Source organism: Pelophylax lessonae (genome assembly GCF_965119305.1).
Source record: "Pelophylax lessonae genome assembly, chromosome: 3".
NCBI lineage: Eukaryota > Metazoa > Chordata > Amphibia > Anura > Ranidae > Pelophylax > Pelophylax lessonae.
The window spans coordinates 397,778,297-397,790,287 of NC_138770.1; the positions used below are offsets into that span (position 1 = coordinate 397,778,297).

General features: G+C 42.3%; 1 protein-coding gene across 1 annotated transcript in view; it reads right to left on the reverse strand.

Annotated features, from left to right (window-relative positions):
• Positions 1-10,273, reverse strand: part of SLC22A16 (solute carrier family 22 member 16) — a 91,787-nt gene extending 81,514 nt beyond the window's left edge. Inside the window, exon 1 of the mRNA XM_082250002.1 lies at positions 9,900-10,273. Coding sequence (XP_082106128.1) covers positions 9,900-9,937 — 38 coding nt within the window. The 5' untranslated portion in view covers positions 9,938-10,273. The remainder of the gene's footprint in view (positions 1-9,899) is intronic.
• Between the last annotated feature and the right edge of the window lie 1,718 nt (positions 10,274-11,991).

Sequence of the window (11,991 nt, forward strand, 5' to 3'; positions counted from 1 at the left end):
GCCGGAGGCTCGCTCCCGCTGTTTTCAGTCACAGCGGGAGTCGGGCCAGGGGAGGAGCAGCGGCTCTTCCCCGATCGTCGGGGAATCTAGTTTGGAGATCCGCCCGCTTGTGTAAACAGAGCGGGCGGATCTCCTCAGTGACAAGGAGTGACAGATTGCAGTGTTCAGCATAGCTGAACATGCGATCTGTCCTTGTGTCACTCAGTCACCTCCCCCCCCACACGTTGGTAAGCACCAGGCATACATTAACCCCTCCCTCTCCAATAAAATTAACCCCTTCCCTGCCCGTGTCATTTTTACAGTAGCAGTGCATATATATAGCACTGATTACTGCAGTAATGTCACTGGTACCCCCAAAAGTGTCAAAAATGTCAGTCAAGGGTCCGATCTGTCCGCCGAAATGTCGCAGTCCCGCAAAAAAAAATCGCAGATTGCCGCCATTACGCGTTAAAAAAAAACACCAAAAATGTAGTAAACGCAATAACTTTTGCGCAAACCAATCAAAATATGCTTATTGTGATTTTTGTTACCAAACATAGGTAGCAGAAAACAAATTGGCCAAAAATTTAAAAAAATTTTGATTTTTACATTTTTTTGGGGGGAATTTCATATAAAAAAATGTTAAAAATATTGTTATTTTTCAAAATAAAAGCTTTTTTTTGTTTATAGCGCAAAAAGTCAAAATCGCACAGGTGATCAAATACCACCAAAAGAAAGCTCTGTTTGTGGGAAAAAAAGTACGTAAATTTTGTTTGGGTATGGCGTCGCACGACCGCGCAATTGTCAGTTAAAGACGCACAGTGCCGAATCGCAAAAAGTGGCCTGGACGTAAGACAGCAAAATCCTCCGGTGGTAAAGTGGTTAATGCATTTCCTGTGTACCATCCCAGTAGACAGTGGAGTTGATTTACTAAATGCAAATAAGCTCTTCACTTTGTAAGGGAACTTCCAGAGCTTTGTGGAGTGAAGCTCTACTGGCTTCGATCCTCCAATCATGTGCAAGCAAAAATGCTGCTTTTTTATTTCCTTGCACATGATTGGGTTCTCTTCGCAAAGGAACTTCACCATATTTACCATATTCACTGGGGTAAATTCCATTGCAAAGTGAACAGCTTATTTGGCGTTAGTAAGTCAGTCCCAATGAAACAACTCTATACAAATCTTACTAATGAACTCTGTAAATCTGACAACGCTGGCAGGTTATTCATCCCATATCGTGCTTTCATATTGCGGTTGGACTGGTTATTCTGTTAAGTCTATCTGTCAACATCAGGTTTTTTTGCCAGGGTTCATTCACACTCGTCTGTTTTTAGAACAAAAAAAAAGTTATGACTGGAGCTGGGCTTTCAGTAGGCCCCTTGAAATGAATAGAAAATGCCTTTTTTGTGCATTTGTAAAACATCTGCCTCATGGGAAATATTTCTTCTTGTTCTCTGTATGAATAAGTCACTGCATCTTACATAAAATGCACACTTATGATGCAACCTTATACTCAGGAGAGCTGAATGAGTATATTATAGGCTAAGGTTCTGAGATTATTTTATTATGTAAGTGTTGCGGTGGGAAAAATGACAGGAATTTGTATATTTTTTGTCCTGTTTCCTAACTAAAAATAGAAATAAAAGCATATACTAGGCCAGTTGTACACAGACATAATAATTTACTGATGTTTATACTAAAAATCTTTTTGACTGAAAGATAGTAAGTAAAGATAAGTAAAATGTCATGTAAAGACCTTGATTAAATGTTAACGTGTATACATGCATAAGATTCGTCTTCCTTCTCTTCTAGTTGCCAATGTTGCGATATATATTGCGGCTCTGCCCGGGTCACGCGTCCCACCGGGAGACCTGAGCAACCAGCCGGCACGTCCGCCGGCTGGATGGAGTCCCAATCAAAGCCGGAAGCTGCTTCGATCGGGTCTCCGATGACGTAACCCGGAAGCGGCGTCCATGACGTCACATCCGGGTTACTCGGCTGCTAAAGGCGGCAGTTTCAAAAAGTGAATGTATTCAAAAATGCTGTTTTCTGCATTTTGAATACATGGAAGTGTAGTGGAGGGGTCTAGGGTCTTTTAGACCCCGATCCCTCCATAAAGAGTACCTGTCACTGCATATTGCTGTCACAAGGGATGTTTACATTGCTTGTGACAGCAATAAAAGTGATCAGATTTTTTTTTTTTTAAAAAAAACCTGTGTTAAAATGTAAAAAAAAAAATAAAATAAATAGGAAAAAAAATTTAGCCGCCCCCGTCACCGTGAGCTCAGGCACAAACGAAACGTATACGGAAGTTGCGCCGCAAATTAAATCGCTGTTCAAACCAAACACGTGAGGTATCGCCGCGATCGCCAGATTGTGAGCAATAATTTTTAAAAAAGAGCTACACTCTAACTCTAAACTGGTAACCGTTAAAAAAATTGTAAGCGTCGCCTATGGAGATTTTTATTGACCGTAGTTTGTCACCATTCCGCGGGTGTGTGCAATTTTAAACCGTAACATGTTGGGAATCTATTTACTTGGCGTGACATCATCTTTCACAATATACAAAAAAAATGGGCTAACTTTACTGTTTAGTAGTTTAAAAAACTGATTTTTTTAACCACTTAAGCCCCGGAGGATTTGGCTGCTAAACGACCAGAGGGCATTTTGCGATTCGGCACTGCGTGACTTTAACGGACAATTGCGCGGTCGTGCGACGCTGTACCGAAACGAATTTGGCGTCCTTTTTTTCCCACAAACAGAGCTTTCTTTTGGTGGTATTTGATCACCTGTGCGATTTTTTGATCACGCGCTATAAACAAAAAAAGAGCGTAAATTTTGCAAAAATAGCAATATTTTTCCCTTTTTTTTATATGAAATTCCCCCAAAAAAAAATGTAAAAATCAAAATTTTTTAATATTTTCGGCCAATTTGTTTTATGCTACCTATGTTTGGTAAAAAAAATCGCAAAAAGCGTATTTTGATTGGTTTGCGCAAAAGTTATTGCGTTTACTAACAAAGGGAAAGATTTTTGTCATTTTTGTTGTTTTTTTTTTTAACGCGTAATGGCGGCGATCTGCGATTTTTTTTGCGGTACTGCGACATTGCGGCGGACAGATCGGACCCTTGACTGACATTTTTGACACTTTTGGGGTTACCAGTGACATTTCTACAGTAATCAGTGCTATACATATGCACTGTTACTGTAAAAATGCACTGGTAGTGAAGGGGTTAACTTTATTTGAGAGGGAGGGGCTGTGTGTGTCCCTAGGGGCGTGATTCTAACTGTGATTGGCTGTGGCTTCAACTGTATGAGGAGTGATCAATGGATCTACATAGTAGATCCATGTGATCAGCTCTCATACAGAGAGGAGAATGACAGGCAGCTTGTTTACACAAGCTGCCTGACTATCTCCCTCTCCCCCGCCGATCGCAGAGTGGCCGGCGGCGATCGGGTCCGCCGGTCACGCGCGCGGGGGGGTCCGTGACCACGCGGGAGCGGGAGCGCGCCTCCGGCGGCACGCGCTCGCTCCCTAAACCCTCACAGGCGAGCGACGTAGACCTACGTCACTTTGCCTGTGAGGGGCTGACCGCCCACGTAGATAGTCGTGCGGCGGTCGGCAAGTGGTTAAATGCAGTGAAATGTGATTTTTCGTAATTTTTCCAAAAAAATGGCGTTTGAAAGACTGCTGCGCAAATACCGCATGACAAAAAATATTGCAATGACCGCCATTTTATTCTCCAAAGTCTTTGTAAAAAAATATATATAATGTTTGGGGGTTCTAAATAGTTTTCTATCAAAAAATACTGATTTTAACTTGTAAACAAAAAGTGTCAAAAATAGGCTTGGTCCTTAACCACTTAAGCCCCGGAGGATTTTCCTGCTCAAAGACCAGGGCCTATTTTGCGATTCGGCACTGCGTGACTTTAACGGACAATTGCGCGGTCATGCGACGCTATACCCGTCTTTTTTTTCCCCACACCACAAATAGGGCTTTCTTTTGGTGGTATTTGATCAACTGTGCGATTTTTATTTTTTGCGCTATAAACAAAAGAAAATCGTCAATTTTGAAAAAATAACAATATTTTTCACATTTTTTTATATAAAATTCCCCAAAAAAATGTAAAAATCAAAATTTTTTAACATTTTAGGCCGATTTGTTTTCTGCTACATATTTTTGGTAAAAAAAAATTGCAATAAGCGTATTTTGATTGGTTTGCACAAAGGTTATTGCGTTTACTAACTAAGGGAAAGATTTTTTAACTAGTAATGGCAGCGATCTGAGATTTTTGCGGGACTGCGAACATTGCGGTGGACAGATCGGACCCCTGACTAACATTTTTGACAACTTTTGGGGGTACCAGTGACATTACTACAGTAATCAGTGCTATACATATGCACTGTTACTGTAAAAATGACACTGGCAGGGAAGGGGTTAACTTTATTAGTGATCAAGGGGTTAAGTGTGTCCCTAGGGGCGTGATTCTAACTGTCAAGGGGCGTGGCTTGTGATGTAACCACAGAGACATACGATCCTACATAGCAGGATCGTATGATCTCTGCAGTTACACCAGGGAGAATGACAGGTGGCTTTGTTTACATTAGCCGCCTGCCTTTCTCCCTCTCCAGCGGGAGATCGCGAGTGGCCGGTGGACATCGGAGCCGATGGTCACTCGCGCGGGGATGTTAGGGAACGAGCAGGGGCGGGAGCGCGCCTCCGGCGGCGCGTGCTTGCCCCCTGCAGGCTCCTGGGCGAGCGACGTAGTACTACCTTGCTTTGCCCAGAAGGGGCTGACTGCCGCAGTAAATATACTGTGGGCGGTCGGCTAGTTGTTAAGTGGTTAATCATCTGCCCTTAATCAAGATGGCAACTGCCACATAAGGTAATGGGTGTTTTTCAAAGTATTTTTTTTAGCAAATTAAAGCATGGAGACATGGATGGGTGAGTTTGCTTTGAATAATAAAAATTAATTAAATAGCATTTTTGGATTGAAAAAACAGATAATTTAAGTTGTGTTCAAGCTGGATACTTGTATTGCTGTTTACATTGATGGTTCTTCATACAGTGAGACCCGATACATTATTACATATTAATAATTGGTTGTTGTTTCCACCATGATTACTTGAGAATGGACATAACTTATTAGTGAGAGTCAGCAATACACCAAGGGTAAATACTTGATAGAAGAGAAACAGCTGTCCTGTTCTCAAAACCCTTCTGTAGTTTCCTGTGTAATTTAGCTGCAGTGGCTACCGATGATCTACTCTACACCCGCAGGACTGATAGTGATTGCAGTACATGGTAGAAACAACCCTGTCATGCAATAAGCACCCACGCCACACTGTGTAAATGGCCAGGGTTCATGAATTCAGTGAAGCAATCGTGTTTCTGTGCTGGTATTGCTTCAACTCTAGTTTAGTAACAAGGCCTGCAGTATGTATAAGTCTTTCTGTTTTATACTGCTACATTGATTCAGAGTTGATTGCACTGGAACTCACAGCAGCCCACATATGCTCTCAGGCACACTAGTTCTCTAAATAATGCCACAGCTGTTAGACTGGTAGTTTGGATCTGATCACTTGATAAAAAATATGTAAGTGGACACACAGAAAAATCCAAATAGGAATTCCTAATCCTCAGGCAGGAAAATATCCATGTAGTAGCTACAGACAGTCAGGAGCACCAACCTCCCTAACTTTAAGTGGAACCTCAGACAAAATGTTTTGCATTTCTGATTGTTCCAAACAGTTGTCACCAGGTGTGTGAGGGGAATCAAACCATTGACAGATGTACCCAAAACAGAAAATATACCACCAAAGAATTCTGTCAATAATGAGATTTTCCCTAACTTCCTATTATGTCACCAGGATAGCACCAACAGTTTGTGCAGCACTGTGTCTTTTGAGACTTCTGGTGTTGTCTGTGTGCCAGGGATGTAGAAATCAGGGTCTAATTCTGTGTGTAGTGAGGAAAACAAGTATGTCAAGAGAAGATGAGACTGAGCAGGACAGGGGTAGGATTTTGTGTAGCAACAAAGAGAAGGGTTAAAATGGTGAAGGTTTCTATGGGCAACTGTTTGCTGGTCGGAAATATATTAGGTAGAGAAGTTGGGAGGTAGCCTAGGGTGTTTGATTTAACAGGGATGATAATGTCACTAAGAATGATATTGGGTATTTTAGAGGAGACAAAGTAGGGTAGTCAGGCAGAGAAGCCAGCCATCAATGAAGCGTGACAGTGATCCAGGGGGGAAATAAACCACAGAAGTCCTCAAGGCTATGGCTTTAAAAGAAGAGAGGGATAAAGAGGAAGATGAAGGAAACGCTTGAAAAGTACTTTGAGGGGATAGAAGAATTCCAATTCTTGTCATCTACGTGGTCTGGGTGACTAAAGTTGTCTTTAGACAGCCCTGCTGAACCGCATGAATATCGATGTGTGGCTGCTCCCGCTTGACTGAAGTCCATCTAGCATTCGACTTCTGTCAAATGGGCTTGTTGGAAACATTTTGTTGGTCAGTGATTGTAGCCAACCAGCTGAATACATTGATCAATGCATTTTGAGAGTGTAGGGTAGTTGCTGCCAGAATACAATGTCTCAGCAGGAAAAATTTGTTAATTAGATTTTTTATTTTTTATCAGTCCACTGGCTGATTAAAAAAAAAGACCCATCATGGTCAGCTTTATTCCAGTGGAAGCTACAATAGGAGAGGTCATCTGGAGAAGCAGAGTCAGATTCCTGAAGCCAAGTTTCAGTACTGGCAAGTAGGTTAAAGGAGTTGTAGAAAAAAAGATAATGGACAGGGCAAGCTTGTTACAGAGCAGCCATTTCAGGGGGCTTAAGAGAAGGAAGGTGGCTGCTAGAGGAAAGAGCGTGAAAGTTAGACAGATGAGGACCAGAATTGGAGGTAAAATCACCAGAAGTTAGGGGAAGCAGGAGGGTGAGGGAAGTAAGGTTGGAGTGAGATTTATTTGAGCGCACATACCCAAGTGACTTGGAGGTTATGTTAGCGTGTGGGCTCAGAATTAGGTGACTGCAATAATAGGGAGATGGTAGGAGTCAGAGTAATATATAGATACATATATATATATATATATATATATATATATATATATATATATATAAGGTGTGGGGTGGAAAAGAGAGGTAAATGAATGAGAATTTAGGGAGAGAGGACACTTGTGATGAAAAAAGATAGAGAGAGCATATTACGAAGTGGGGGAGCAGAAATCAGACTTGGGAAGAAAGAGCTGGAAGGGAAATACAGGTTAACTTGCAGTCTCTTTGAAGTGGAGCACTTTTGTTTGTAGATATGTTCTGGTTTCTGCCTTAGTTAACTTGACTTTACACTCATGTGAAATTTATCACTTTAGTAGAAAGTAATCATTTTCTTAAATCTGAGGTGTAAATAGTTAAATCTGTAGAGGTGTATTCCACTTTAGGTATGGTTGTTCTCACACTTTCATTGAGATCGGATATTACAGCTCTCACTATACTTCTGACACTATGACTATGAGAGTGGCAACTTTCATAAACGGAAGCAGCTGTGTAGTGTGTCTGCCCCTTTCTCCCCTTACTTATTCAGAGGATGCTTTGTATTCTTTTAATAGTTCTTTCCTTTGTTAAGATTGGTCTGTCCTTAAAAGTGTTTCTGGGCAGAGCAAATTATATATTGCCTATACCATGGTAATTTGAATAAACTAATATAAATAGTAATCAGATGTTCACTTAAAACTATTATAAATAATTTGCTGAGCTGGTAGCTGTAGTAAGCAGAGCTGTCTTAAGCCGGTCATACATAAATCTAAATTCTGCCAGTTCATCAGGGACCGAACCTGCTACCTACGCTAGGGGCTAAACCAACTAATATGGGCTACCGGTTGTACACAAGACGGGTTTTTCTCAAAAGGTCAGTGCATCCGGCTATAGCCGGCAACACTGATCATTGTACTCTGCCACTGGGGAAGGCTTCCCACTGGCAGAATACAATAGCTCAGAGGGAGTGATTCCCCCATCCACATCAAAAGTGTAAATGAGGAAAATGGTTATTTTTTTTTTTTTTTTTTTTGTTCAACCCGCTGAATCATGTATGGTCTGTCTTAGTCTGCATCATATAAATATGCATCTGGCCAGCTGTAAAATGTCTATGAAAATGACATTAATGTGCATCAATGGCCTTCTGAACTGTCAGGCTAAAAAAATTACAAATGAAGGTAATTGATATGCCGTAGTAGAAGGTAAAAGGTAATAGATAAAATGAAATAATTTGAGGTGATGTAGGGTAAACAGATGGGAGAAGTAAAGTCCACTTGTGATCTGGTGAAATAACAACAGGTGTGACTTCTGTGCTCATAAATTCCCACCACCAAGCATTTTCTGCCTCTCACCTCAAGAACTCGACCCTACAGGGTCTAAAAGCATAAACAATCTCCACGGTACACAGCATATGTTGTTCCGATATACAAAAGGACCACAGCCTCCAGCACTTGTCAGCAAGGTATAAATAGCAATCATTTACTGCAGAGGATACAGCTCACAATCGTTTCCAGATCTGTCCCACAACATATAAATAAAAAGGGGAAATCTAGTGCTCTATGGATGGAAAAAAATTGGACAGGTAACAGATGTTCGCGGCCGCTCTGCAGCGTGGTCCGCGAGTAGTGATAGCGCGGCTTCTCCACCCGACGCGTTTCCCCTTACGAAGGTGTCCACTGGAATTGGGGTCCAAGTAGTGGAGTCCAAGTAGAGTAGTGATAGCACGGCTTCTCCACCCGACACGTTTCCCCTTACGAAGGCGTCCACTGGAATTGGACTCCAATTCCAGTGGACGCCTTCGTAAGGGGAAACGCGTCAGGTGGAGAAGCCGCGCTATCACTACTCGCGGACCACGCTGCAGAGCGTCCGCGAACATCTGTTACCTGTCCAATTCTTTTCCATCCATAGAGCACTAGATTTCCCCTTTCTATTTATATGTTTTGGGACGGATCTGGAAACGGTTGTGAGCTGTATCCTCTGCAGTAAATGATTGCTATTTATACCTTGCTGACAAGTGCTGGAGGCTGTGGTCCTTTTGTATATCGGAACAACATATGCTGTGTACCGTGGAGATTGTTTATGCTTTTAGACCCTGTAGGGTCGAGTTCTTGAGGTGAGAGGCAGAAAATGCTTGGTGGTGGGAATTTATAAGCACAGAAGTCACACCTGTTGTTATTTCACCGGATCACAAGTGGACTTTACTTCTCCCATCTTTTTACCCTACATCACCTCAAATTATGAACTGTCTCTTTTACTTATGAACTGGTTTATTATTTATTTATATTGGTTTTACCAATAGATTGTTATCCAACAGTATTTGGATTCATTAGACTGCACTACACTATTTTTTAAAATTACATTGAAGGTGTTTGATTGCCCTTGAGTGTTAGCTGCTGGTCCTACTACGTATTTATCTATTCTGCGCTGAATCTTTTATACACAAAATAAAATTAAATAATTTTGTAGGGAAAATACTTAATTATATATAGGAATTTAGTAGTCAATAGTATTGTATTGTTAACTCAGAATACAAGTCCTAAGCAAAATTGTTTGCACTTTACAAAGCAGATCTCACAAATTCAGAGCCTGAATTAATATTATGCATCATCATAGTGGCATGCTTTCAGGTTATTTTCTTACACTGCTTCTCTGTTAACTGCCTGCTAATAGCCCCAAATCCCATAGCTAACAATAGCCCTCTCTTCTCATATAAACTGGTACTGTGTGGCTACAGCACTGCCTTTCGCCTCTTACAGATCATTCTATCCCACAGTGAGCACTCTTATAAAACTTTCCTGTTCTAAAGTAAGACCCTTTTAAAGTATTTGCAGTTTTCTAAAATTCCAGCACAAATCTCCCATCCAGAACATTACAAATAAAATCAGCTTACCTTCCAAAATGGCCCACATGATCGAACAGACCCTCCATGCCCTGGCTGCAGCAGCAGTGATGTGGCGTACAGCTTGTGAGTTAATTCTGTTTATTCAGTTGGCATGATGCTTGAGCCAAGTTTTGTAACTAGGTTGATTGGGGGGTGATCTCAGTTCGCACTAGGGATATAGTTCCGTTGTAGAATGCCGTCTCTTCTAGTAATCATGCCACTTGAGTAAATTATAACTAGACTTGTTAATACAGTTGTAAGTCTGAGATAAATGTGTTGTGAGACAAGTTAGTGTAGCCCTGCAGTGTCTGATTGTAAGCGGGTTTCATATGAGAATTTGCAGATGGACATGTGTGTTTGTTATGAGAGGGTCGTGTAGAGACAGGAGCTCCTCCTCCCCCCATTACTTCACTGAGTGTACTCCAGACTTATACTAAAAGGAATGAAAATGAATCAACGCATTGGAATGAATCTAACTGCAAAGAATCTGTAATGATTGTAAACAGGTAATATGATAGGGAGATTTGTTGAACCCCATATGGTGTAGAGAGAATAGGGTGCATGTCATCCTAATTTCTCCCAACTGAAAAGTCAGTAACAAAATGGCAATGTTAAAGTTTATTGCTTGTGCCTAAGCAGCCATGGAAGTCACATTTAACAAAAGTCAATTTAGATGGGATGCAGAGGCTTCATAAAACGTATCTATCCAAGGGTCTTCAAGGGACTCCTGATGCAGTCTTGCTGTAAATGGTCACACCGTAAATGTGGTCTAGTGTGCGGTGAGACTGGATATTGGCCTATACCTGAACTCCCACTGTCAACCTTCATATACACTATGTTTTCAAAAGTATTGGGGCGCCAATGGCACTTTAATGGCACCCCAGTCTTAGTCTGTAGGGTTCAATATTGAGTTGGCCCACCCTTTGCAGCTATAACAGCTTCAGCTCTTCAGGGAAGGTTGTTCACAAAGTTTAGGAGTGTGTCTATGGGAAATTTTTGACTCCAGAAGAGCATTTGGGAGGTCAGGCACTGATGTTTGACGAGAAGGCCTGCTCACAGTCTCTCCTCTAATTCATCCCAAAGGTGATCTATCGGGTTGAGGTCAGGACTCTGTGCAGACCAATCAAGTTTCTCCACCTCAAACTCACTCATCCATGTTTTTATGGACCTTGCTTTGTGCACTGGTGCACAGTCATGTTGGAACAGGAAGGGGCCATCCCCAAACTGTTCCCACAAAGTTGGAAGCATGAAATTGTCCAAAATGTCTTGGTATGCTGACGCCTTAAAAGTTCCCTTCACTGGAACTAAGGGGCTAAGCCCAACCCCTGAAAAGCAGCCCCATGCCATAATTCCCCCTCCACCAAATGATTTGGAGGGGTGGCCCAATACTTTTGGCAATATTGTGTGGATGAGTGAGTTTGGGGTGGCGGAACTCGACTGGCTTTCCCTAAATCTGATAGAACACTTGAACACCTTTGGGATGAATTAAAGCAGAGACTGTGAGCCAGGCCTTCTTATCCAACATCAGTGCCTGACCTCATAAAATGCGCTTCTGTAAGAATAGTCAAACATTCCCATAGACACACTCCTAAACCTTGTTAACAGCCCTCCCAAAAGAGTTTAAGCTGTTATGGGCCAACTCGGGGCATGTCCAAGATGGCGAACTAAGCAGACGTGTCTGCTGAGACCTCTGTGAGGAAAAACCCTGTTAGCCATCCGGCACAAGACTTATGCTTCCCTGGGTGCCTGTCAAAGACTCCCCATGCCCTGCAAGTCCTCCATGAAATCCCAGAGGGGGAAGAAGCTTCGGTTTCCTCCAGGCACGGACCAGCCTTGGCCCCTGACCTGGTACGGACAGGGATGCCACCTCATGTCACTAGCATGGCCTCCCAAACGGACACAGAGGACTCCTCTGCCTCCCGACCACCCGGCATTCCGGAGGTGATGGTGGCCATTACCGCATGTCAATTGGCCCTGACTACTAAAATCGAGGCCGTCCAAATGGATGTGGGTCTGCTGCACCACGACTTTGACAAAATTAGTTCCTGGCTTGCCTCGGCAGAGCAGCGACTTGGCCACGTGGAGGACAATGTGGCTGACC